General features: G+C 38.4%; 1 protein-coding gene and 1 non-coding gene across 3 annotated transcripts in view; both read left to right on the top strand.

The window, feature by feature from the left end:
• The first annotated feature begins 6,828 nt into the window (after positions 1 to 6,828).
• On the top strand, positions 6,829 to 6,901 carry TRNAK-CUU (transfer RNA lysine (anticodon CUU)). The gene has a single exon. It is a non-coding gene; the product is annotated as a tRNA-Lys (tRNA).
• A 6,092-nt stretch (positions 6,902 to 12,993) lies between these two features.
• The window catches only part of MORF4L1 (mortality factor 4 like 1), a 29,686-nt gene continuing 14,813 nt past the window's right edge, over positions 12,994 to 27,866 (top strand). Inside the window, exons 1-6 of one of the 2 annotated variants that reach the window (XM_004387479.2) lie at positions 12,994 to 13,270; positions 18,201 to 18,247; positions 19,950 to 20,017; positions 23,129 to 23,245; positions 24,346 to 24,432; positions 25,262 to 25,342. In XM_004387479.2, coding sequence (XP_004387536.1) covers positions 13,231 to 13,270; positions 18,201 to 18,247; positions 19,950 to 20,017; positions 23,129 to 23,245; positions 24,346 to 24,432; positions 25,262 to 25,342 — 440 coding nt within the window. In that variant the 5' untranslated portion in view covers positions 12,994 to 13,230. The remainder of the gene's footprint in view (positions 13,271 to 18,200; positions 18,248 to 19,949; positions 20,018 to 23,128; positions 23,246 to 24,345; positions 24,433 to 25,261; positions 25,343 to 27,866) is intronic. The other variant, XM_004387480.2, reaches the window with a different exon arrangement.

Consider the following 27,866-nt stretch of genomic DNA (forward strand, 5'->3'; position numbering starts at 1 on the left):
AGCCATTCTGGTGCAATAAGAAGCCCTGTGGCACAGTGGTTAACGGCTCACCTGCTACTGAAAGGTCTGCAGTCCGCACCCATCAGCCACTCCCTGGAAGAAAGATGTGGCAGTCTGCCTTCATAAAGATTACAGCCCTGGAAACCCTAGGAAACCCTGTGGGGCAATTCTACTCTGTCCTATAAGGTTGCTCTGTGTGGGAATTGACTCAATGACACACATGAGAATAGTAAGTCTACCTTCTTCCCAGAATTGTCGTGAGGCTTAAATGAGTTAACACATATACAGTACGTAGGCAAGTGCCTGGGACATGGAAAACAGGAAAAGGCACGGGAGGAAGTGACTGCCCAGGCCTATGTGTAAAGATCAGCTCTACCACTTGTTTACCGTGTGGCCTTGGACAAGTTATTTTACCCAGCTGAGCCTAAGGTCCTTTTAGGATTTGAAGTGCCTCCACAGATGGCAGCTGTTACTATGAAGTACTTGCTAAGTGTGCTTGGCTTGCTTCTCAGCATTTCACTCACCTCGCTGCCCACCCCTTTCAGAGCTAGGGAATGGATATGAATCTGGAAGACAGCTGAAAACAGCAAAGAGGCTCTGCTGGGCACAATGGCACCATTGTGAGCAAACGGAGCTCACAGTTTTCTTTCTATCCTTTCATCCTGAAGGGATGGCATTTGGGGCCTGGGTGGGAGTGGCCTGGAAATCCACCCAGAGCTCTGAAAGCTGGTCATCAGTCAGTGGGGAAGGTTAAAAATCTCAGGACACCAGAGGAGGCACAGCCCTACAGGATCTTTTTATGTCAGTCTCCTAGTTATGAAGCATCTGGGGCCCAGAAAGGGAAGAAAACCTGCCTGACATCATACAGCAAATTAGGAGCAGGGCTGGAACCAGAGCTTCATGCAACGGGTGCCAGGCGAGGCCCAACTGCCCCAGATCCCAAAAGGCATTTTGGACATCTAGACTTTGGACATTTGACTTTTTTCCAAATACAGTTGTGTATTCTATCATTGAACACACTGACAAGTTGCAAAAAGCAGACACTCATCTTGCAACTTAAACATTTATAATATATCTCAGTTGTTATAATCCTGTCTTACCATTGCTTCTTCTGTTTTTAACAGCAGCTTTATTCAGATATAATTCACATACCATAAATTTTACCCCTTTAAGCTGTACAATTCAGTGGTTCTTGGTATGTTCACAGGATTGTGCAACCATTGTTGTTGTATTTGTTAGGTGCTATCGAGTCGGTTCCGACTCACAGTGACCCTAGAACGAAACACTGCCCAGTCCCGAGCCATCTTCACAATCATTGTTGTGCTTGAGCCGACTGTTGCAACCACTGTATCAGTCCATCTCACTGAGGATTTTCCTTTTTTTTGTTGACCCTCTACTTTACCACCCATGATGCCCTTCTCCAGGGACTGATCCCTCCTGATAACATGTCCAAAGTGCATGAGTTGAAGTTTCACCATCCTTGCTTCTAAGAAGCATTCTGGCTGTACTTCTTCCAAGAGAGATTTGTTCATTCTTCTGGCAGTCCCTGGTATATTCAATATTCTTTCCCAACACCATAATTCAAAGGTGTCAATTCATCTTCGGTCTTCCTTACTCATTGTCCAGCTTTCACGTGCTATTAGGAGATAGACAATACCATGGTTTGGGTTAGGCGCACCTTAGTCCCCAAAGTGACGTCTTTACTTTTAACAGTTAAAAGAAATCTTTTGCAGTCTGGAAGCTCTGCTGAAACCTGTTCACCATGGGTGACCTTGCTGTATTTGAAATACCGGTGGCATAGCTTCCAGCATCACAGCAACACCCAAGCCACCACAGTACGACAAGCTGACAGATGTGTGGAGGTGCAACCATTACCACTATCGAATTTTAGAACCTTTTCATTACCCCAAAAAGAAACCCCATTACCTATTAGCAGTCACTTCGCATCCTTTCCTATAGACTTGCCTATTATGAACATTTCATATAAATGGAATTATGCAATATGTGGTCTTTTGTGACTGACTGCTTTCACTCAGCATATTTTCAAGGTTCCTCCATGTTGCAGCATTATCTGTATTTTAATCCTTTTTATTCCATTGCATGTATAATATACCACCTTTTGTTTATCCATTCATCAACTGATGGAAGTATAATTCCTACAATTTTGTTCCTCTTTTGTTTTGACTATTCTATGTCCCTTGCATTTCCATATGAATTTTAGGATTGGCTTGTCAATATTTGAAAAAAAACATACCTGGAATTTTTATAGGGATTATGCTATATCTGTAGATCAATTTAGGGAGTGTTGGCATCTTAGCAGTATTAAGTTTCCCGATCCAAGAACGTGGTCTGTCTTTCCACTTATTTAGGTCTTCTTTAATTTCTTTCAACAATATATATTTTTAGCTTTCAGTGTATATGTTTTACACTTCTTTTGTTTAAGAATAGAATTAGTCGGAAAGTGTTCCTTCTTCTATATTTGGAAGAGCTGTGAAGGAGGCATTTTTTTCAGCCATTAACACTTGAGAGAGAATTAGATTTATCGGGAGTTCTCCAATGTGACCAGCTAGCCGAGACCAGGGAGCTAAGTAAATTGGATTTTGTTTGGGAGGCAGATAGTATCTGTAGGCCAGGCTGGGGGCTCAGGTCCATTGGGGATTGACTATGACTGGAGAGAAGAGTATGTTACCAGAAAGGGAGGACAAATCTCACTGCCTTCCCAGGTTTGCCCCCATAAGACCTGTGCAAAAACTTAAGGAGATTCTGCAGTTAGGAAGTCCCTCTGCAAGTGCCAGGAGCCTAGAGCCCTAAGGTCCTGGGACACAGCAGCCTGTGTTTCCATGAGCTGTTGTTTCCACGATCGGGAAGGTGCCCATTCTTTTTCCTGCTGAAGGCCCATGGCAAGAACAACTATTTATTTCTCCTGTATTCTCTGAGTATGTAGGCAGCACTAGCTTGGGCAGCAGGGTGGCCTGTCCCTGCCTTCCAGGCTGTTGCCTTAGTCCTCACTCCACAGTGCCCATGGATCCCACTTGGCAATCAAGCCTCATGTGATCTATAATGCTATCTACTTGATGTGAATGCTACAATTGGAGGAAAGCACATGGCCCAATGCTGCTCACTTAATGGGCACCCACCAAGGTTGGAAAACAAGTTCTTGTCCTACTGAACTCATGACTGATGGAGAAGCCAAGTGTGCTATATGCTAGGCAGCATGTGCCACACACATCCATTCATTCAGTCCTCACAACACCCCTATGAAGTAGCTAGTTAGTTTTCAGAGTCACATGAATAATGAGTGGTCTAGCTGCTCTAGAGTAGTCTTCAGCCAGTGTCTGTGTGTGCTTGAACTCTGCACTAATCACAGCAGAGGAGCAGTGTTGAGTCAGAAAGCAGTACAGTTGACCGTGAGTGCATAAAGGACAACGTGTAAGCTGTCCTGGTAGGCAGTAAAGCCTACCTGGGGGAAGTACCTCCTGAACAGTATCTTCCAAGATGAAGGAATTGAGAATGGGAAGTGGGGGGTGAGCTAAGACAGAAGTACCCTTGGCATCCTGGAGGCTTGAAAGTGCATAGCTTTGCTCTTTGCAGTGGCTCAGTGTGGGTGGGGCATTGAGTGCAGGTGGAGGTTAGCAACTGGTGAGGCTGGAGGAGTTGGCTGAAGGTAGACCAGGCAAGCCTAGTAAGCCTTATTAAGGAGTTTGGAAGTTGGACTTCATCTCAAGGCAGTGGACAACCTTGGAGAGCTTTAGGGGAAATATCAGAAAGCTTGTGCTGGCTACAGAGGTCTCCGACACTGAGGAGTCTGGTTTAGCTGCAGTTGGTATGTAGGGGGCGGAGGGGAGGAGATGAGCATACAAGGATCTACATGGTTCTCAGCTGTCTCCATGATGACACTAGACAATAGTACAGTTCCTTCAAATGAAATTTCCTTACTTGAAATTTCAAGTGTTTTTGTGTTTTAGGCTAGCCTAGACCCTGGCTTCACTCCCTTCTTTCTGAGTCATGAACTGAGAAGGTGTCGGGGGAGAGGAAACGCTGGTGTGAGATGGTGAGGGGCTCCAGCTGTGCCACCAGCCTGTGCAACTTTGGCCACCCATCCCACATCTTTCACTCCCAGGCCTCCCCAAGCCCAACACCTAGCGTAAGTCAAGTTGTGCCTCTTAGGAAGAAGAAGCGCTTTCGTCCTTGCATGCAAAGAGACTCTAAAGAGAGACAAGCCCTTGTGTCTAGGGTTCTAGGTGGTTACCAATTCATGAGCTACAGGGCTGTGTCTTAGTTTCTTAGTGCTGCTGTATCAGAAATACCACAAGTGGGTGATTTTAAAGAACATAAATTTATTGTATCACAGTTGAGGAGGCTAGAAGTCCGAACTCAGGATACTGGCTCTAGGGGAAGGCTCCCACAGTTGATTCTTGTCTATTTCAGCTTCTGCAATCCTGGTTCCTTGTGGCATCTATCTTGCCTGTTTGTGTTCGCTTATGTCTGTGTCTATGCTGCTCTTTATAACTCAGAAGTGATTATGTTTAGCACACACACCTTACGCTGATAGGACTCATTAGCATACCAAAGAAAATTGTATTTACAGATAGGATTACATGCACAAGTATAGAGGTTAGGATTCCAGCACATACTTTTGGGGAGATACAATTCAATCCATAATAGGCGAGAGGCTCCTTAGAGATCTCCTAAAGCTCTCCTTTCTCTTAACCCTCTCCCTGTCACTACCATCCCCCCTGCCCCTGACATTTTGCAGACGAAGAAACAGAGGGCTGCATTATAAAAATTCCAAAGGAACAAACATCCAGGTCTCTGGTCCCAGTACATTCATTTCTGAATAACAATATTTGTATAGCTTTGTCTCTTTCTGGTCTGGAGTCCAAGGAGTTGATGCGATTTAAATGACTTCATCTTAAGGACACTATGAACTGCATAACTAACCAGCTTTCCCTTTTCACCTTGACTGCTAAAAAGCTTTGGGCCAGATTTACAGTCCACTTATATAAAAGAAGTACCCAGAACTTCTGGGTTCTCATTTCTGTACACCTAATTGTTAGCCATATTTTAAAGTTCTACCTTGTGTTACTTTACTTTTTAATTTCTTGCCTACTTTTCAATCTTTTTATTACTGCAGAAGTATACATATGCATTGTAGAAAATTAGAAAATAAAGACAAGCAAAAAGAAAAGTAAAAAATCTCAGATTATCACCACTCAGTTATCAACCATTAATACTTTATACATTTTATTCTGCAACTGGCTTTTTAAAATCAAACGTCTCCACTTTTCCATTACAGTAAATTCTCATCTTATCTAATATTCAGATGATATTCAAATTTCTCTAGTTTACACCAAAATCTCTTTTATAGCTCGTTTGGTCAGAACAACAGTATTCAATCCAGGAACACCTATTGCATCTGATTATTATGGCCCTTGTGTCTCTTTTAATCTAGCAGAAATATATAAATATAAACATAACAAATATATATATATATATAGCTTACTTGTTGAAAACAGCAAACCAGTTGTCCTGCAAAATTTCCCACTTTCTTATTTTGTCTCATTGCTTCCTTGTGGTGTCATTCATTTTGCTCTTCTATCCTCTTTATTTCTCATAAACTGGAATTAATATCTAAAGATTGATGGAAAGTAAAGCATTTTTTGGCTAGAATAAATACGTTACTAATGATTTGTGTACTTCGTATTGTATCACTACTGAAGACACACCATCTTGTTGATGACTAGTAAAACATTAAAAAACCCCATTGCCATTGAGCCCATTCCGACCCATAGTGACGCTCAAACTAACTCCTGGATTGGGGTGGTGACAGCCTGACCTCGCCATTATACACTTAGATTGCCCCCTTGCATCTAGAAAGTAACCAATGTGGTGTTTCTTGACCCTATGTAAATATCTAGTGCTCTGCCAACTATGAATGTAATTGTTTAACCACAATCGATAATTCTTGTTAAGGGTTTGCCAAATTATGCCTTTTCTAACCTACATTTTGTCCCCTCTCCTCTCCCCCCCCCCGCAAAGTAGAGCCTTTCCTCATCAACTGCAACTATTTGGTTATTGTTCCTACTGGAAAAGCAGAATAAATTCTTAATTCTTTCTTTTTAGTGGGAGGAGATTTGGAGTAGTAGTCCCTTCTTCCCACACTGAAGTTCTATCAATCTCTAGCATGGAAGTTTTCACCTTTTAATTTTGTGTGTGTGTGTGTTTGTGCAAATCTATGTGGTATTTTCAATTAATTTCTGAGACTGCTTTAGCTTTTTTACAATCTTTTCTGTGAACAGTATGGCATGGCTTAGATGGACCACCGTCGTGCCACAGAAAATCCCAGAAATCTCCCGAGAGGCCAACTACCTCTCTGTAGCTTTGTTTTCAATTCTGAGCGTTTCTAGGTGGTAGGGATAACAGTCCTCTGAGTCCGTTTTTGTATTCGGCCCCGCAAGTTTTGAGAACGTTCTTTGTCCCCGGTGCCGCAGACAGATGAGTTCCTGCCCGCAGCAATATTTAGGGTAAACAGGACGCACCCCCACGTTCACTTCCGTTCTCTAAGCGGGAGCGCGGGATTGCCTTCAAGTACCCGCTTTACCTTTAAGGAAACTGGAAGATACTGACCACTAGAGGGCCGTTTATACATTTTTATTAAACAGTTTATGGGTACGGAATCAGAAATGAAGTACAATTTTGAGAACAGTGGAAAAAACTTTAAGAAAAAAAGATTATAAAATATTATTTAACACAAAATATAATTCTTGGAAGATGTTAAAAGTAATCTTTCTCCTTTGAAAGGATCTCGAAAATTTTTCACAACCAGTTGCCCGGCTAGCTCAGTCGGTAGAGCATGGGACTCTTAATCCCAGGGTCGTGGGTTCGAGCCCCACGTTGGGCGACTTCCCTGTTTTCCTCTCCAGTTGCTTATTAGTTCCCTTCCATGGTAAAAACCACTTCGAATTATTAGTTCCCTTCCATGGTAAAAACCACTTCGAATTCTAATCACCGTTAATAAGAGACTTTACCCCTGAGTTTATTATTTTCACACAATTCAATACATAAAAATCTATAAGCTAGTAAATCGAACTAAAATATTTTCATCTTGTAAATACACAGTTAAAGCTTGTCTGGTGTAAAAAATATTTTTACCGAGTGGCCTGTTTGAAGGACAGCAGAATGCCAAAGATTAAGGGATAAGAAGACGTAAAAAGTAATGAAATTGTAGAGTTCATGAATATTGCCGAAGTGCTCTTTGTCAAAACATTTGAAATGTGTATTTTTGACTTAATGGTATCAGTGAGATACTACAGACTTGTTTGGAGAGCAACTCCGATTCACAGGGTTTACTAAGCATCTTATTTTTATATCCTGAAATTTAGGTAAATTCATTTGTTTTCTGTCCTTGGGAAAGGCTAATAATTGTTATGGACTGTTGCTACAGTTTTAAACCACTGTGAGATTGTTCAATGATGGGCTAATAAGATAGTCATTGTGAACAGGCCTTTAGGACTTTTTTTTTTTTTTTAAGTTAGTGATCCAAACAAAATTTTTCCTTCAGTCATTTTGAACTCTCAAAACACATCTCAAAGCAAATATAACTCTTTCCTTCATCTGTTTTCCTAAATGTATCCAGTTTCTTAGGGCAGAAATTGCTTTATGTTGATGGTTGCAAATTCTTTATCTTCAATATTTTCAGCCATTCTCAGCATTTCTCAACCATTCTTCACAATTTCTATGTTATTATTTGCTCATCAATTCAAGATACAATTTCAGTCCTTGGAAGTAAAACATGGAAAATTTCAGCATCAGAAATGAAAGTCCCTAAATACCCCATTATTACAGAGAGGGGTGGAATGGAATTTTTCAAGAGAAGCAAGCCCAGTCAGAAAATGCAAACTGGCAAATTGATGAGAAATCAATGAAAATATATATCCATTTTAAATTGAAGATCAGCATTCCAGCTGGAAGGCAATCTTGATTTTTCAAGGTATTTTGTTGTTAGGTGCCACCAAGTGGGTTCCAACTCATACTGACCCTATGTACAACAGAACAAAACAGATCCTATGTATCACAGAACGAAACACCGCCTGGTCCGGCCCCATTCTCACAATCGTTGTGCTTGAGCCTATATGTTGCAGCCACTGTGTCAATCCATCTCCTTGAGAGTCTTCCTCTCTTTCGCTGACCTGCTATTTTACCAAGCATGATGTCCTTCTCCAGGAACTGGTCCCTCCTGATAACATGTCCAAAGTATGTGAGATGAAGTCTCGCCGTCTTTGCCTCTAAGGAAAATTCTGGCTGTACTTCTTCCAAGACAGATTTGTTCATTCTTCTGCCAGTCCATGTATATTCAACATTCTTCGCCAACACCGTAATTCAAAGCCATCAGTTCTTCTTCCATCTTTCTTGCTCATTGTTAAGCTTTCACATACATATCAGGCAAACAAATGTATTTTTTATGCCTTATATCAAATAATTGTCGTCACCTTCATCCTCAAAAGCCTTTACTAAATGCAATGGTATTTTTGATGTGGTCCTAAATTTAGCTGAAGTGAGGAAATTAGTATCACAGCTCCTTCAGAAGTAACATTTAAAATGAACTTGATCTCAAAGTATATTTTCTTCTTACTGCTGGCTGATGACTTATTATATTGGCTAGTGATTTATCACTATTTGTACTAAAAGAATACGTAATTCAAGGATTTAACAAATAAAACACATTTTATTCTCCCATTGAACTCATATTTGAAGACTTTATGTTCAATTGATTTATAAATGAAACATTTTAGGGACGTGTGCAAATCCCCTGTGGTCCAGTTTATTAAATGGCAAGAAAGAGAGGCAGAGAGACGGAGTCTCAATCAAATAAAATGTGTGGACCTTGTTTGGAACCTGATTTGAACCAACCAGTCTTAAAAATCATGCATGAGACAACTGAGGGAATCTGAATACTGACTGGGTATTTGAAGACATTAAGAAATTATTTATTTTTATATATAATAATGGTTTTGTGTTAAAAAAAGAGTTCTTATTTTTTGGAGATATATACTAAATTATTAATGAATGAAATAGACATGATCTCTGAGATTTGTGTGTATGTATTTCTTGGGAGAAAGAATGAGGGAGTACCAATGAGACAAGATTGGCCATGTGTTGATAATTATAGAAGCTGAGTGATGGATATCAGGGTTCATTTGTACTATCCCTTCTACTTTTGTATATGTTAGAAAATTTCCGTAAAATGAAGTACCGCATTTGATTATGCAAAAACAAAGTGTCTTAACCACCTTAACCCAATCATCAAACTTAGCATCACTAATAACTGGATAAGCAGACATAATGTGCCTCCTTACTCCTTATGTTGACAGCATATTGCATTCTCTCCAGTGGAGCCCTGCTGGCACAGTGGTAAAGAGTTTAGCTGCTATCCAAAATGTCAGCAGTTCAAATCCACTGGCTGTTCCTTGGAAACCCTGTCAGGGCAGTTCTACTCTGTCATATAGTTCTACCCTGTCTTGTAGGGTATGACTATGAGTCAGAATTGACTTGATATAATGGGTTTGGTTTTATACAATATTCAGTCAACAAATATTCAACTTGAATCTAATCGAGTCTTTAGATCTAACTTTCATTTCAGTTTATAGGAAATATAAGGGAGAGAAGTTAAGTAACATCATGAGTAAATAATCAGACAAATCCAGAACGTCAGATACTCAAAAAGCCAATGTCATGGACAATTACTGATACTACTACTAAAAAGTATAGGGGGGTACTTTTGTGCCGAGGACCCCCACTAGGAGACCAGGAGACTGACAAAGCCAATGAACTGTTATTCAGAATAATGTTTTTAAATACATACAATAAAAACAGGATTTGTAAAGAAAATTATATTAAAATACAATTATCAAAAATATTTTAAAATGTGATATGATAATATATATGCTTCATTATTAATGCATTAAATAACAAGAACTACTGGCAAGTCTGAGAACTAGTTACTAGTTTTTAGTTATTTCAAATTAGTGATAAATATAAAATATATTTCTGAGATATCTGCAATAGCTGTAACAGCATGAAAACATCTATAGTTTCTATTGGTGACAAAGCCACAGGGGCTGGGCTAATACTGCTGTAGTTCGCTACCTTCATTCATAATGAAAAGAAATGCTAAATTTCAGTTAGATTTTGGTGAAAATAAAGATGTGACTTTTTTCCCATCCAAGTTCATGGACCTTTTGCATTGTATCCAGGTTAAGAACCTCTGCTCTAGATTTTAAAAGATTAAACAGATTTAACAACCAAATGCAATGTACTATTATTTAACAGTTCTTGTTTTGAAAAAAAAAAAGCAAACAAATATAAAAATATTTTGCCGACAATTAAGGAAGTCTGAATACAGAGTGAGTTATATGATTTTAGAGAATTATTGTTAATTGTGTTTGGTGTGATAATGGTATAGTGGTAATTAGAAGAATACTTTTATATTTTGGAAATGCGTACTGAAGAAATCAGGGATGAAGGGGCATGATGTCTTCACATACACAGACACACACACACACACACACACACACACACACACATAGAAAGATATTTACAATTCCTTTATGTTGAATCTAGATGGTAGATATTGTATTATTCTTTCTACTCTTTTGTGTGTTTGGAATTTTCATAATAAAAAGTAAAAAAAAAAGTGACTTTAAGATCTTTTTATTGAGGTATAATGTAGATATGGTCAAGTGCATTAATTGTAAGTGTATAGCTTGATGAATTTTTACATGTGTAAACACCCATGTAACCATACTAGTTCAAAATATAGAACATTTCCAGCACCGCAAAGTTCCCTAGTACCCGCTTCCCAATCAACCTCCCCTTCCACCCCAGTTAACCACTATCCTAATTTCTATCACCATTGATAAAGTATATACTCTTTTGTATCTGGCTTCATTTGTACAACATGACTTCTTGATATATTAAAATAACTTTTTAGAGATTGATAATACCGTGTTTGGCAAGGATGTGAGAAAACAGGCTCTCTCTTAAATTGCTGGTTGAAACGTAAATTGGTGAAGCCTTTCATAAGGAAGATTAAAATACTCACACCCTTTGCCCTAGTAATTTTACATGTAACCCGTTGCCATCAAGTCGATTCTGGCTAGGGGTCCTAAAATAGTAACAGCAATGTGCACAAAGATATAAACTCAAAGACATAAGCTTCTAATAGTCAAAAATTGGAAGCAACATAAATGTCCAGCAGTGGAAATGAGGTTAGATAAATTATTGTATATTTATACTATGATATGTCATGAGCTATTAAAAATGTGAGATATAGCTATATGTAAGTGGAATGACCTTTAGGCCCTATCATTAAGTTAAAAAAGAGGAAGATCCAGAACAATATGTATACTCCATTTATGGTAAAAGAAAAAAAAAAAACAATAGAAAGGGGTTGAGAAAGATGCATACACCAAATGGTGGGGAGGCAAACGAGCGGAAGTAAAAAGGGCTGTTCAAGTTTTGTCCTGTATTCTGTACTTCTGAATTCTTATATCATGTACAACCCAAATATTCAAGTACTACTTGTGTAATTAAAACATTTTTAACTTTAATATAAATAAAAGAACAAAAAAAGGGTGCTAGGATAACGAAACTACACAAACAACTACAGCAGCTCTTACTTTTGTTGGGGGAACTGGGCAGATTGGGGCTGAGGTGGGAAAGAGACTTTTCATTATCTTTATTTTTATATTTTGTAATTTTTTCATTAGAAAGGTATAGTCTATTCAAAAAAATAATTTAAAAAAAGTGTACTGGGCAGTTTTTTTGGGGGGTGGAGTCACAGAGACCCTTCCCCATTTTTTCATGTAGTTAACAATGTAGTTGCCCCGAAGGAGTAGTAGAGACAAGATGGTGTATATTTAACTGAAATAAGGAGGATTTTTTTTGTGGGTTTCTGTGGTCAAAGAAGGAATGGTATTAAAAGTAGGATTGAAGGAGAAATAGGAATCAGATAAATGAAGGGTGGTTTGGAGTTGGTGGGGTTTACAGCACGCTCAGAGGGTTTAGGAAAGCCATGAAGACGAGGATTTGTGCAGGCCCTCTAGATAGTGTGGGGACTGTCTGTGGAAGCACTCAATCGCCAGACTAAGGACTTTGGGATTTATCCTCGAGGTAACGTTTAATGAGCGCTTATTCACTGTTAGGCACGACGCTAAGCCTTTACATACAATTCTCATAATAAATCGTTTGAGAAGATGCTATTAACATTCCCATCTTGCAACTGAGCAAACTAGGAACATTTTGAACTGGGGAACGACAAGAAGAAATCCATTTGTTTAGACTGTGCGTATACTGAATAAGAATAGCTCAAAGAAATTAGGTGACAACAAATGGCACGGATGATAGCGCAGGTACCGAACCCCGACTTTGGTGTTGTTTGGTATTATTCACTTAAGAATCTTGGCGGGCAGAAATCCATCGATCTCAAAAAGCCAAAGCTCGATCCCGCAGCATGCCTAGTTATGTCCCGCTTCATTTTCCCGCTCATTTCCACAGGAACGGGGCTGGAGAAGAGTGGGTCTGGCCATCAGCTCCACCGAATAAACCAGCAGTGAGCTTCCAGACGCATACCCTATTTCCCACCCGCTTCTCGCCAGAGCTGCCTCTAAATTTTTCCTGCTACTCTGGAGAAGCTATTGAAAGTGAGTTTCAGAGGCAGCTCTGTTCTCTCAGGCTACTGCAACGCCCACATCATTGCAGCCTTGTTTTGCCCATGGGACTCCGCAATTTAGCCTTTCACATTCTTTTGTTGTTGGTGCTCTGCAACACCAACACACAAAATCAAATCCAGGCTTTAAGAATTCCGGATGGGCCAGGAGAATGGAAGCTGGGAAGTGAGGAACAGTCGGTGAGGAATGAGAAGGCGCGGGGGGAAGAGACGCCCGCCCCTCCCCCCACTCCTTTGCGCCTCTATGGACTTGGAACTACCAAGCCCGGCGTGCCCCGGGGCGGTGCGGGCGCAGGTGCGCGTGCGCGGCGGGCAGCCGTTGGCTGAAGCTGCGGCTGCGCTGGTCGCGGTGCTGTGAGGTCTGCGGGCGCTGGCAAATCGGGCCCAGGATGTAGAGTTGGCTGTGCCTGACGGCGCGTCTGAGGCGGAGTTGGGTGGGGTAGAGAGTAGGGGGCGGTAGTTGGGGGTGGTGGGAGAAGGAGGAGGCGGTGAATCACTTATAAATGGCGCCGAAGCAGGATCCGAAGCCTAAATTCCAGGAGGGTGAGTCTGGGCCCTTGGGGAAAATGCACCTAACGGCTAAGGAGAGGGAGGCGGGCTTGCGATGGTTAAGGTTTGGAGGTCGGGGGCGGTACCGGCTGCCCCTTGAGAAGGCGGCGGGCAGTGCTTTGTGCAGAGAAAGCGCATTGCGGAGGATAATTTTCGTGCGTCATTGGGAAAAGACGCTTTGTGAAACGAGAGCGTTACGCAGGCGTTTAGAGTGGAACGCTTTGCGCGTGGCAAAGCCTTAGTCCAATGTTTGTTATTGTTCTGAGGAAGGGCGCGGAGAAAGCAGCCTATTGTAGGGAGGCGACGGATGCGCCATGGCGGCCGTTAAGGGAAGTGATGTGGCGTGGGGGGAGGGGAGTTAACGGCGGCCGTTTCGGGCGGTCTTGCGGAGATGCCGGCTGCGTGGGCGACCAACGGTTGGCAGGCCGAGGCTTGCTTGGAACCCCGAGGTGGTCCTGTTCTGTGGCGACGCCGAGCTGCGGAAGGGGGGGGGTTTCGCGCCTCGGGGCGGTGGAACTGCGTTGTAAAATGGCCGCTTCAAAATGGCCGCCTCGTCATGGCCGCTGGCGTCTCGGCCCCGGTCCGCAGACGCGGCTTAAGGGCAGATGCAGCGCCCCCATCAACAACAACCATACGGATACCAGGTCCCTAGCGCTTACCTCAGCGAGGTGGGTGGGGACAAAAAAAAAAAAAAAGACTAGCCTTTTCATCTGCTTTGTGTTGCCTGAGGCATCACTTTGCTTTCGTAAGAACGGAGTGCCAAGATTCTATGTGAATGTGCGCTGTTGCTGTGCGGTTGCTTGTTTAAAAACAGAACTTTAATGCAGTATTATTGGTGTTTCCATTTATAGTAAACCCTGTAGCCTTGATGTCGTTTTTAAAGCATAGCAGTTATTTGACTAATTGCAATAACGTTTGATTAACAGTAATTTGAAAGTTGAATTAATTTTTCATTGATTGGCTTTTGATCGACAAGTTTTTGGCTGGCGTTAGAATGTGATCTCCAGTGAAAGACAGCTCTTTAACTCTCACAAACAACGCATCTACCCCAAATAAAGTATATTGGTTTTTTTGGGCTGTTTAAGTTTCGATGAGTATCCTTACCTTCTTCTATTCTGCCTTGAGAAGCTATGACTCTACTGTACCTCCTACGGATTTATTATTTTACTAGGTGCTTTAGAGCAGAAATTCTTAATCTAGAGTCAGTCTATCGAATTCAGAGGGTCCGTGAACTTGGACGGGAAAAATTTTTTTAAATTTTTTTCTACCTTCTAACTAAAACTGGGTATTTCAATTATGAATGTAGATCCCCTCCAAAAGAAAACACCGATAGTAGTATTAGCTGTACTGTGACTTTCTTACCAACAAAAATCTCAGAGATACTTTCACATCCTAACATTACAGTTGTGAAAGATATCTTTATGTATCATTTACACTCCCCATTACTTCAAAATTATGGTAGTTACTGGATCAACAGCTAAATCTTGTTTACTGCAATAAGGAGCATATGTAATACCACAGAACACGATATTTAAAGTATTTTGGTAACTATTTCGATATAGTTGATTTCTTTTGTAATACTTGGTTCTATGCATATAAAAACATTCTAAGACTGTCAAAAGGTCCATGGCAGAAAAAGTTAATCTCTGCTGTAGGATATCGAAGGAGGAGAACCATTGAGGTCTGGCAGTCAACGATGGCTTTCTGGAGGAAATGGGATAGTTCTAAGCTTGAGGGATGGTAGAGTAAGTGGTAACAACAAACGATAATCCATATATTGCCATAGTGGTGAATTGGAGAAGAGTAGGAACCAAAGTTAGGGCAGGTAAGGTTTTGAAAGTTATGCAGAATGTCTCTGCACTTTTCCAGGTGTGTTTTCTACTCATGTCAATACTGAATTGTAGAACCATCTTTAAAAAGTTGTAGTTATTTATAAAACATGTTCAGAGGGTTGTAAAAGAACATTAATGCTAATAATTATCTTGAAACACTGGAAAAGTCAAGTTTATGAAATAAACAATAGGGATATGAATTATGAAAATGTGGAAATAGCCTTTTTAATTGTTTTTCTTGATTCTTGAAGGTTTCTTGTTCAGTGATGATACAGAGTATGTTATGTAAGCAATTTTTAAACACAGTGACTGCTTAGCACTGGACTTGGTCTTCACTTGAATGTCTATTAAAGCATAGAATAAAGGAAACTTGGGGGTGTACCCCATTGTCAGAGATTAAGAGACTGGCTGATGCTGGCTTGAGAGTGATGTTCCTAGGAAGCACAAACCAGTGGGAGGATGAGGAATTGGAAGCTCATCAGCCTTGAACTTTAGCATTGGGTAGAATTTCCTTTGTAGTTTGATACTCAAAAGGATGAGAAAAAAGATTGAGTAGAGGAAGATATTAAGCAATCACATCTGGTACAGAGTTTTGCTCTTTACTCAATTACTGATCTTTCCATTTCCATGAAAAACAGGTATTTGTTGTCATGTGTCATTCTCCTCAGCATCTCTATTTTGTTCTCAACAGAAATACAGGACCAGGTAGGAGGTCGTAGGACCTCAGCCTTAGTGCAGTTATTTTTGGTAGCAGCGGCCAAAAGAACAAAAACAAAACCTCTGATAGACCCATTTTCAGAACGCGTTTAAAGTATCTAAAGAGTGAAATAAGGAAACAGATCTGATCTTTGGTGCTCCTCCTTATTAGCACTGTAGCTAATCTGTGTCTCCCCACATTATTTCCCACAGTATTCAGTGATGACTCCAGCCCAGCTCTCCTCGGCTTCAAACATGTGCACCTAACAGTTTACTAGATATTTCCATGTTGGATGTGCTGTAGCCATTGTTACATAGTCCAAAACTGATCTGAACCCTGTAACCCCCATTTCATGTTCTGGTTAATGCTCCCAGTAGGTTGGGACTCTGTCTAAATCTTTTCTATTTTTGCCTTATCTGACCTTTACTCCTTACTGCTTTTGGCTTTGGTTCAGACTGATTTGAGTTCTTACCTCTGGACTGTTGGAGAAGTCTTTGACTGGTATCCCTGTTTCCAGTCTCTGCTTTAATTAAGCTCTGCATGTTGTTGTTAGTTGCTGTCAAGTTGGCTCCGATTCATGGAGACCTTATTTATAACAGAATGAAATGCTGCCAGGTAGAATGAAATGTTGCCAGGTCCTGTGCCATCTTCATGACTGTTGGTGTATTTGAGTCCATTGTTGCGGCTGTTGTGTCAATCCATCTCATTGAAGGTTTCCCTTGTTTTCGTTGGCCCTCTGCCAAGTATGATCCTTTTCTAGTGATTGGTCTTTCCTGATGACCAAAGTAAAGTAAGCAAGATGAATTCTCTGCGTTCACTTCTAAGGAGCATTCTGGACCCTTCTGGCAGAATAACACGCTCTGGATAGACCTGCCAAACACTAGCAGTGGGTTCTTCAGAGTATACCGCTGTACAGATAGTGTATATGGAGAACTTGTATTTAAAAGTAAGGTTACTGGGTTCTACGCTGGGAGATTCTAATATTACAGGTCTCTGATGAGGCTTGAAAATAATATAGTTTCAAAAACTGCTCTAAGAGATTCTCAGTCATTTTTGGGAATCCTGTGAAGGATAAAATCCAGACTTTATAACGTTTAATATATGAGACATTCCATGATACATGCAACTTTAATGACAAGTTTTGCATGTTTATCCTATGCTGCAATGATAGTGAACTACTTACATGGTCCTCTTGATAGTGTCACCCAATCTCTCGCTTAAGTTGTTTCCCTTTGCCTGGACCCTGGCTTCCCTGTGACCCTCCCAAGAAGCACATCGTTCTTCTCCTTACTACTAATTTGTGAAGATAGTTAAAATTTGAAACCCGGGAGATTGTTCCAAACTATTTGCTTACATATATGTGTCCCCTACTAATCTGAAAGAGAGTGCTTAGCACACAAAAGGCGCTGGTTAAATATTTTGTTAAAAAATGAATACTGGTAACCGTAAGATATACAGATTTGCTGCGCGATAACTATTTCACATTAAAGATGCATCTGTAAGTTGTCAGTTTCGAAAACTATGTTTTTAAAAGCAACAGTAAATTAAAAAATGGTGAAACCCATATTGCTCAAAATTTGAGAGCTGTAAGTACTTTTGTTATCTCTGAACCCCCCGCCCCCCGGGCTTGTTGATACCAAGTAGACTGAAACTAATGCGTGAGAAATCTATTTCTACTACAATCAAATGTAATCTGAGATACTGCTGAAAATTGCCTGCATGATTTGTCTACTGAGCAAGTTTGGAACAGGGCTTAAATTTGGCAAAACACAATGCACTTCTTCTCACCTTTAAGCAGCGGTGATTTCAGGTCTTATTCCAGCCCCTTTCATTTTATTTAGCTTTGCAAGTCTTAATGATAGATTCAACATAGATTGTAAGTTCCAAAGGTTAAGATTTTTTTCCTATTTTTTTGTTTAGTGAAGCACCTTAGCACCCAGACGTTATTGAACACATTGAAGGAATGAACATAGTGGGACGCCTTAAAAAAAAAAAAAAAAGTCCTCCCCGGTATACATTGAAGTTTTAATGTATAGAATATTTTACTCAGTTTAATCAGTAAAGGGGTTGGAAGTAAGTGTTTAGGTGGAAGACAAGGTCCTAAACTGGTAAAACAGATGGGGAAAAGTATTTAAAAAACATTTTTTTTAAAGCAAAAAAAAGATACACAATTAAACACAAACCCTGCCAAGCAGATACCTGCCGTAGATTTTATTTGCTTAGCAGGTGATAGATGGTTTGATTTTAAATAGATAGCGTTCTAATAAATTGTTTTTTTGTTGGTCACATCCATAGCCAACAACTACGAATACATAAGTTTGATGTCTCTCACATGTAAGTCTTTATATAAAGGTGAATTGCAGTTAACTAACCCTGTACTTCTTCGCTTTTGCAGGTGAGCGAGTGCTATGTTTTCATGGGCCTCTTCTTTACGAAGCAAAGGTAGGAAACCTGTTTTCCTCTGAGAAGTTGGCCAAAATGACTGCTGCTTAGATCAGACTTTAAAACGAATTTCAGTGTTTTGTTGCTTCAGCAAAAGAGTTGCCTTTTTTCCTTCTCTTTTCCCCTTCTTCCTTTTCTGGGTTTCTCACTGCTTGCTTAAACCAAACCAAACCCGTTACTGCTGAGTCGATTCTGAAGTGATAGCGGCCCTCTAGGACAGACTAGAACTGTCCCATAGGGTTTCTAAGGAGAGGCTGCTGGATATGAACTGCCAACCTTTGGTTAGCAGCCAAGCACTTAACCACTGCGCCACCAGGGGTGGGTCAAATAAAGCATTGCTACTCTTTTCTGACCTTGCCATTCATCTTACTGACCTGGTAAAAGGCCCAGTGGTTAGAAGGAGCAGTTGAGGGGGGTGATAGAAGACTGGTCGGTTGTGGGAGTAAATAACATTATAGTTGATGACTTGTGAGAGAACACTGCCAAAGTTAATTTTATATGCAAATGTAATATGCTTCATAAACATTGAGCTAATTATATTAGGTTAAAGGTAAAGGCTAACATTAAAAATGAATGCATTTAACTTTTGATTATTTGTTGGTTTGTCTGGCAAAATTTGAATCCTTCCAAACTCTTTTAGCCAAAAATAAACAGGATAATGCATTCCAAAGTTTGTAGTATTTTGTTTCTGGTAACCTTTTTAGCATAAATATTTAGGACTTCAGTGTACTTTTAATACTTACAGTTTTTAAAATGAACAAGTTATAAAAATGGAAAACAGTATAATGTTTAGTTACAAGCAGTTTTTACATAAATTCTTGGTAAATAGCTTATACATGTCTGTGAAAATAATCTTTTATTTGTAAAGTGTTGGGCACTGTGACCAAATAACTGTTTTCACTTGTGTTTTAAACACATAGATGTGTGTTTTTAAATTACCAGAATGGCTGGATTTGGAATTAAAGATGGTCAGGAACTTGAAGTGTGTATGTATGTATATAAACTTAATGGTAAAATATGAAATTTGTAAGTAGATTATGAGTCCTTTTGGGCATTTAAATCCCTGAATGTTATTTTCGTTGTATCTACTTCAAGCAAACTTTTTAAACTGGCAGGTTTTTCTTTGGTAGCAAAACACTTCCGTGAACAGTTTTTAAATGGCTCTTGGAATAGAACTATCTTGCCTTGCCTCTGATAATGACTTTTAAATCCAAAACCAGATAATCACGACTTGTTAATGGTTTCCTCTAATAATTCATTCTTATTTATTTGGCTGTTTTTAAGAAGAACACAAAATGTTTTTAATCCCTTACTTTGCTGGTTATTTCAGCTGGTTTTCTGCAGTGCGTCAGTTTATTTTTCATAAGCTAATGGGAATACTTTTATGTAATACAATTAAATGTTTTCTTTAGCTAGACTTTGAGAAAGCACTCACAAATAGCTTTCATTAGCTTTTCATTGAGCTAACGCTTAGGTTGACCTTTTATGTTTATGATGCTTCAGTTTTGTTGGACCTTTTGTGACTGATCTGAAAAGTTTTATAGCTCTTAGATAGTGTTTTAGAGAGTCACATTTTGTTTTCATTTTGGCCACCAGAAAGAGTTTTAAGTCTAGAGAGTATGAGAGAATACTCTAAAATCTTCCAGGTAGTCTTTTTTTTTAAAGTTTCATTTCTAAGTGAATTTTTTCTTCTTTATTTCAGTGTGTAAAGGTTGCCATAAAGGACAAACAAGTGAAATACTTTATACATTACAGTGGTTGGAATAAAAAGTGAGTATTAGATCTTTAAAAGCAATGTTATATTTATGGTTAACAGAGTAATTTGTGTCAGACTGACACAAGCATGTGAGTCTTAATTCTTATACAGTTTTAATATCGTACATAGTGGAAAAAAGATGAACCATTCATAGTATAATGAAGCTATAATAGTAATTAGTTACTCAGAGCCATTTTATTTTAAATGTACTTGATTTCTTGAAGTATTTTTTGTGTTGGCATGTCTCACAAACCAACTATCCTGGTTGAATGGTGATTGACAGATTAGCACGCTACTCTGATAGATTAGCACACACTGCTACTTTGGTACATTTTCAGCCAGCCTGAATTTTCTGGTGTTATTAGTAGAAACTCAGTGACTATATACATTATTTCAAGCAGTTATACTCAAAACTGGCTGGATTTTTCTACCTAGGAAAAGAGGATTACCTAGTTTGGGAGTAATGATAGAATTTATCAAGCCATTTTTCTGAACTTCGGAAACAAATGTTAACAGAAAGTGCTCTCATGTAGCTCACCTTTAGCATATGATTTAGCACAAATAAAAAAAATTAATTACAGACCCTAATTTTCCACTCCCAAGAGTTACTCTTTTTTGGCAGTGGTGTATTAGTCTGTTCCGGGGAGTGGACATGGGTATAGATTGAACACATTCTAGAATATCCTAGCCACTGGAGCTCCTTCTCAGTGATGAGTTTTTATCTTCATGGCCCACAATTACCACATCCAGTAATTTACCTAGGACGCATTTTTGGTGTCTGTAATTGAGTAGCCTGTAATTTTTACAATGAAAGGTTCTAAATTAACTTTTATTAATGGTCTTCTGTCCTTCAAAGATAGCACTGCCAGTAATAATAGTTCTTTTATTAGTTGTTTTCTAGTAATTTTTAAGGCTTTGTGTCACTTGAGCCATGCTCTGGTACTTAACCAGGTGAGCAACGCCATATGATTTGATGACTACTCTGTTGCCATGAAAGGAAGTTTTCTCTATGAAATTTACTGACCCTGTAACTTTGGTCTTGTTTCATATACTCCACTATCTGGGTGACTAACCCAGTTAATTTTATTTCTTTGTTAGGAATTTTTTTTTTCACATATCAAATGCTTCTAGCCAAGAAGAAGTACCAGACCCTTAGCTTCCACTAGTCATACCCATTGCCTTCGAGTCAATTCCAACTCACAGCAATCCTATAGAACAGAGTAGAACTACCCTATACGGTTTCCAGGGAGCAGCTGGCGGACTTGAACTGCTGACTTTTTGGTTAGCGGCCAAGCTTTTAACCTCTTTGCCACCAGGGCTCCTCCATTAGTTGCAGAAATTTGGAAATCTAAAATGTGTAAAAGCACAATTTGCCAACTTGTGATTTTTTTTTTTCAGTTATGAGGAGTAAAGTATATCTCATTAATAATAGGTAATACCAGTAACTCAAAGTAACCCCCATGGGCTTTTGAGAAATTAGGGAAATAATAGCAAAAACGGTCTTTTAGACGTAAAGTATGGCTTTAAATGTGATCTTAGTATTAATGCTAAATTCATTCTAATATCCAGGAAAATTTATCTTGTTTTTTCATAGTATGTCTCATAGCTTTCTCTTTCCTGTTAAATGTTAAAACTGTATTTCAGTCTTTTGTTAGACTTACATTTTACATGTTGATATTCTGTCAATATCCAGATAAAGCTGAGTGTATATTTTAAGTTATGAGGAGAATCTCAGTTCTCTACAAGATATAGAACACCTTATGTATATTATTAATGGGAAGGTTAAGTAAAGTCCAAACGGTATCAAAACAAAAACAAATGGCAGATTCATGGGATGGGCCTCTCCACCTCCCCCCACCCCCACCGGCCGATTTTTAAAGAATTGTTTTTGTTAGAATTTCACCTTAGTAACACAGTTTTTGTACTTAACTCTTTCATGTATAATATTTTGTATAAAATTATATGTAGGTACGTATAGTTCAAAGACTGGATTTTAAGGGACATTTGTAATTGTTCAGAAATTGTGAAAATACCAAATGCTTATGTTTTCTATTTTTGTAGCTTCAAAATAAATATTTTTCCTTTGGTAGTATTGTTCAGTAACATGAGTAAATGATAAGCTTGTGTAGATTTAGTTTTTGTTTTCAGCTAATCTTATATATTAATTACTGTGGAAAAAATCGGAAAATGGCACTAAATATTAGAGATGTTTATTAATATCTTTGTAGATGTATTGAGGAATAATAAAGATTTTATCTTTTGTGGTTGACTTGGTATGTAGGTAAATACATGTAATTTTGAAAAAATTGAACTTAGTTAAGTATTCAGAGAAGAAACCTTCAAATAAACCTAATTTGACAGAGGGAGGAGTTATTCAGATACCTGAGTGTGTTGTGATTTTATTTAGTGCTCTGTAAATAGTTCCCAGGGATCATTGTGACCTTGGGAATTGATCACAAGCTGCTTTTGGATGTTTGTGAAAAATTTTTTTATGCTTGACCAATAAAAAAAAATCTCTGGGCCTTCTGTTACTACCCTTAGTAGTAGTATTTCTCAGGGCAAAGGATGTTGTCATTTCCTTTTCCTTTGGTTTAGCAAGGATTTCAAGCTCCTGACATATAAAGGAAACTATAGCAGTGATTTGGTCTTTTGTTCAGGGTGCTTATTTAGATGTATTTGGAAACATTTAATGAGGTTTTAGATCAGAGGGAGAATTTGCAAGGTTCTCAAATGGAACCTTGTGGTAGTTAACAAAAATCGGCTAGCTCTCTTTGGTTTAGAGAGAATTGTAGGAGTTGTAAGTAGACATATAAATGAGATCCCCATTTTAAAAAATTGGTTTGTAGAATACCTTACTTAAAAAAATTATACCAAAAAAAAAAAAAAAAACCCATACAACAAAATCTCAAACCCCAAATTTGAATTTTCTTAAACTTTAGTTAATATGTATACTTTTTTCAAAAGTATACTAGGTATTAAGATATTTCAAAATTTTCAAAAAACATTATTGGAATTTGTTGACACAGACATTTCAATATTCCATTTGTAAGTAAATCTTAATAAAGCTTAAGCTAAATTCTGCACCTAGTTACTGAGATTACTTTGTACTATGCTGTCTGTATCAGAAGTGCTGTGAGGCCCAGGCGCTCTGAAAAAACTTTGAAGACACGTGAGGATATTGTAGCCCTTTTTCCTGTTCCTGAAGGAGCCCCCTCAGTACACCACCCCCTCCTGACCTCTAGGTAAATGCATGTTTTAAAGTTTTCTCTAGGAAATTATATTGAAGATTGCTTTTTAATCTTAATTTTTTTTTTTTGTTTTGGCTATCTTATATAAGAGGTCAAAGGTGGGAAATCATTAAAAGGTTTCTTTTGCTTTGAGGATACATCTAATTGTGTCACTAAAGGAGCTCCATCAGCAGGAGAAAAGGTTTACTTTGCTTGAAAAGTTGAGCATTCCCTAAGAAATACCCCTAAAAAAACCAACCATGGAATATTTTGTTTTGAAGGAGCTTTCAGTAGTGCCCAAAATACCTTAGCAACTACGTATTTTAAGGGCATGGGTTCTAACTTTTGATTTTTTAGAAAGCCAGCTTTCTGGTCAGCCTTGGAAGTTAGTATATTCATTTGTGAGTGAATAAAGATTTAAAATCGTGTAGTGTGGTAAACTGTTGTAATATTTTAATTTACGTACTTAGCTGAGTCAGTCTAGAGGGTGTTTGAGTATTATAGGCCTCCTAATGTGTTTGTGACATACCGTCAATGTTTAGTTAACATGTGTCAGGTAGTCCTGTGTTTTACATGTGTTATTCAGTTCTCATGACAGTCCTGTGAAAATAGGTTCTGCTACCCCCATTTTACAGGTGATGAAACCAAGGTACAGAGAGTTAATATTTTGCTATGACACAGAGCTAACTAGCCAGTTAGTTTTAGTTTTTTAAAAAATAACAGTTTATTATTGACTTTTGTGCTTCATTTTCGGCAATTAAAATTCTTTTAAGGTAGTGGTTTCATTCTGTAAGGCTAATGGTTTAGAGATTCTTACGTGACATTAACTACTATAATCTTAATGCCGTTGCTAAAAATGATTTGAACATTTCTGTTTTTGAACTCATTGGCAGTTTAGATTTGGAATGCTGTTTCTGGAAATACTAGATTTTCATTTTTATGAGACCGACTTTCATTAGACTGTCATTTTAGTTGACAATGGATTTGTAGTACCAGTTTATCAAATAACTTCAGAGAAATCCGAAGTCTTCCTTCTTGGATCTCTGAAAAATGATTGGCTTCTGAGTGGTAATTAAAATATTTTTGAATGATATTTTAACTTTTCTCTTTCTCAGCTGGGATGAATGGGTTCCAGAAAGCAGAGTACTCAAATACGTGGACACCAATCTGCAGAAACAGAGAGAACTTCAGAAGGCCAATCAGTAAGTTTGTTTTGCAAAATGAATATGAGGAAATGCTTGGAAATTAGTTTTTGAACATAGAATGAACAATGCAGTCATGTTGGTTGCCTGCTTATAAGATGATTCTTGGTACCTGTCAGCTGCTGTGTTATACCTTAGACAAACCTTTCCTAGTTAAAGAAATAGTATACCTGTCATCAAGCATTAGCGCCGGAAGTGGAGCCAGGATTCTGTGAGAAATTGTGATAGTTGTAGGTGCATTGTTCTGTCTTATCCTTTGAGCTGTAGACGGTACGCTTGGTTGTTGGGGGAAACAAAAAAAAAAACGGGAAGGGGGTCCCCATTATTAAGCTCTGAAAGCACATTGAGAAAGGAACGTTAAAAGACTGTATGGTCTATAGGGGGGTAAGTGTTTTTCTTTAAATTTCAAAGCTGAAATGTATATCAAGAAAATTGAAAAGATAAAATGGGATCAGTTAAAAGAAAACTTACTTGTAAAACTTTGGAACTTAGTGTATTCCAAAACAGGAGTGGAACTTTCAATTATATGTGATGATACGACCTATTATAATCACTTCTACTACATTTAATTTTGGTAGTTACAGAAGAATCGAGTTTTAGGCCTTTATTCTTCCTTTCTTGAGTTTTGTAGATTATCTCTTGGTGTAACTTGTTAAAAATTTTGTACTAGAATGTGCATAGACTTGGGAACGTTAAAAAGGCGCCTTAACTTTACAAATTTTTCATCAATCTCAATTTGAATACAGATTTCTAGATGAAATCAAGAGGATACAATTTATTTTTCCAAATAAGTATTAATTTTATGACTTTGTTAAAATTATTTTTGAAGGGAGCAATATGCAGAGGGGAAGATGAGAGGGGCTGTCCCAGGAAAGAAGACATCTGGTCTGCAACAGAAAAATGTTGAAGTGTAAGATGCTCAATCTTTGTTTTAATATTAACATACCACTTTATAAGTGAAATTCAAACCTGACACGCAGTATCACGTGTTAGGGTTTATTGAAAATGGAAACCTTGGGAGCGTTGTTGGATTTTGAAAAAAATGTCAGAATCCCATTCTTGAGTGTCATTAGTTGAAGTCTTTAAGAATACGTATTAATTCTTTAGTTTTCTTCATTAAAGTTTCTTCCGTTGTCTTTTAAATTGTTTATGTAAATGTATGTGCATGTAATATGTTCCTCTCTTACAAAGATAGTATTAAATTAACATTTGAACACAAGTTTTGAAATTTTTTTGGCAAGGTTTGCTTTTTTCAGTAGTGATAAAAATATATACTAATTTCACTGCCCCCCCCCAAACTCATGGTAAGGATATGTGCGATGTTAAGGTTTCAAGTTAACAAGTTAACTCCCTCCCCACAAATACTACTTGTTGTTAAACTCTTTAGATTTTAGAACATTTTGGTAATACAGCCTAGGATGTGGAAGTCATGTGCATGCACATGTCGTATATGTCTAAAGCTTATGTACCTGAAAGCAGGTGTACAAGTGGTAACTTTACTTAATAAGTATTCTTTAATAAGTATTAATAATGTAAGAAAAGAACATAAAGGCCATAACTTTTATTAAAAGAGAATTATTTATAAAAACAAACACTTAAAGAGGCTTGAGGTATGTGGTCAAGTGCTTGTTAAGGTAGTGAAATATTTACATTCTGTTCTTAGAGTTACTGATTTGACTTTTGTACTTAAAAGTAAGGTGTTGGTAATGAAGTTAGTACTGCATTTTGAAGTATTTGAAGCTTCTTTATCTCTTTTGGTGAGAAAATAGTTAATTGATTTGGCAAAGATTGGGTGTGTTAACATTTGAGGACTGTTCATAGCTTCTGTTTGTTATAAGTAGTAACATTTCTGCGGTCTGCTTTTTCAGGAGAACTGGTGATAAATTTATTGAGATTTAATAGCAAATAAGTCTTAAAAGGCAGCAACTTTCTCATATAGAAAAACTATGGTGGATTTTATTAATAAAGTAATACACTTGTTTGTAACTAATCGCTGTGTACTACAAGTTGGTATAGAAGCCTAACCTACGTAAAAGTTATTTATGTTTGAATGTAAAGTGTTCTGTGCAGTTTTCACTAGAAAAGTAATGGCTCAGTTAAGTATGAATTAAAGCTTCAATTTGCCATCCTTAGACAGTGGGAGCTTTTTCACATTGGCTCCTGAGTCTTGAAGGATCCTGAATCTTTCGGGTCTTCCTTGCCAGTAGGTATGGCAAGATTTTCCAGGCTCATCTTCTTCCTGTATGTTTCCTGCCTCAGACATGGAATCTGATACTGCCCCTAGGAAGGCTTCCTTTTAATGAGAAAGTGATATTTTGATAAGATTACAGTATGGATGCTAGAGGTCATCATGTAATTTTAAGTACTACTATTACCTGTGTCTCAGTCATCTGGTGCTGCTCCAACAGAAATACCACAGGTGGATGGATTTAGCAAAGAAAAGTTTATTCTCTCATAGTCCAGTAGGCTACAAGTCCAAATTCAGGGCGCCAGCTCCAGGAAAAAGCTTTCTCTGTCATCTCTGGAGGAAGGTCCTTGTGATGCATTAGTCTTCCCTTCATCTGGGAGTATCTCAGCACAGGAACCTCAGGTCCAAAGGATGTGCTCTGCTCCCAGCACTGCTTTCTTGGTAGTGCGAGGTTCCCCTGTGTCTCTGTTTGCTTCTCTCTTTTATATCTCAAAAGAGATTACATTAAGACACTGTTTAATCTTGTCAACCTCATCAGTATAACCTCATTACAGTGATAGAATTTGCAACACATAAGGAGATCATATATAATCTCACAGTGATAGAGTTTACAACACATAAGGAAATTACATCAGATGACACAATCATAAACACTGAGACTCATGACCCAGCCAAGTTGCTGCACACATTTTTGGGGGGGACACAATTCAATCCATGACAACCTGGTAGAATACTAAAAACCACACCTGCTGCCCTCGAGTGGATTCCGACTCATAGCAAACCTGTGGGACAGACGAGAACTGCCCTGTAGGGTTTCCAGGGAGTGGCTGGTAGACTCGAACTACCAACCTTTTCTTTAGCAGCTGAGCTCTTAACCACTGTGCCACCAGGGCTCCCTCATAGAATAGGAGGTCTGTTTTAAAGTGAAAATATTAGGTAGTCTAAATCTGGTGAAAAAAATTTTTTTCTTTTTAAATTCTTTGTTCTTTCATTCTGCTTTGAGGTTTTAATGTGATTTTAATGTTAAGTTACTCTACTGTATATTTAGTGTTTGGTAATTATTCTGTTATTCTGAATATATATAAATATAAATGCTTCTGGTTAGAAAGTATTTTATGAACCAGGTTACCTTCACTTTGTTGAAGTCTAGGTCTATAATGCTGTGTATTATTTCTAAACTGATAATGAATACGCGTGAATTTTGTTGGCACTTTGGCCTCAAAGGCTATGTTTTTATTTAGTGAAT

The sequence above is a fragment of the Trichechus manatus genome, unplaced genomic scaffold, assembly GCF_000243295.1.
Source record: "Trichechus manatus latirostris isolate Lorelei unplaced genomic scaffold, TriManLat1.0 scaffold00186, whole genome shotgun sequence".
NCBI classification, from domain to species: domain Eukaryota; kingdom Metazoa; phylum Chordata; class Mammalia; order Sirenia; family Trichechidae; genus Trichechus; species Trichechus manatus.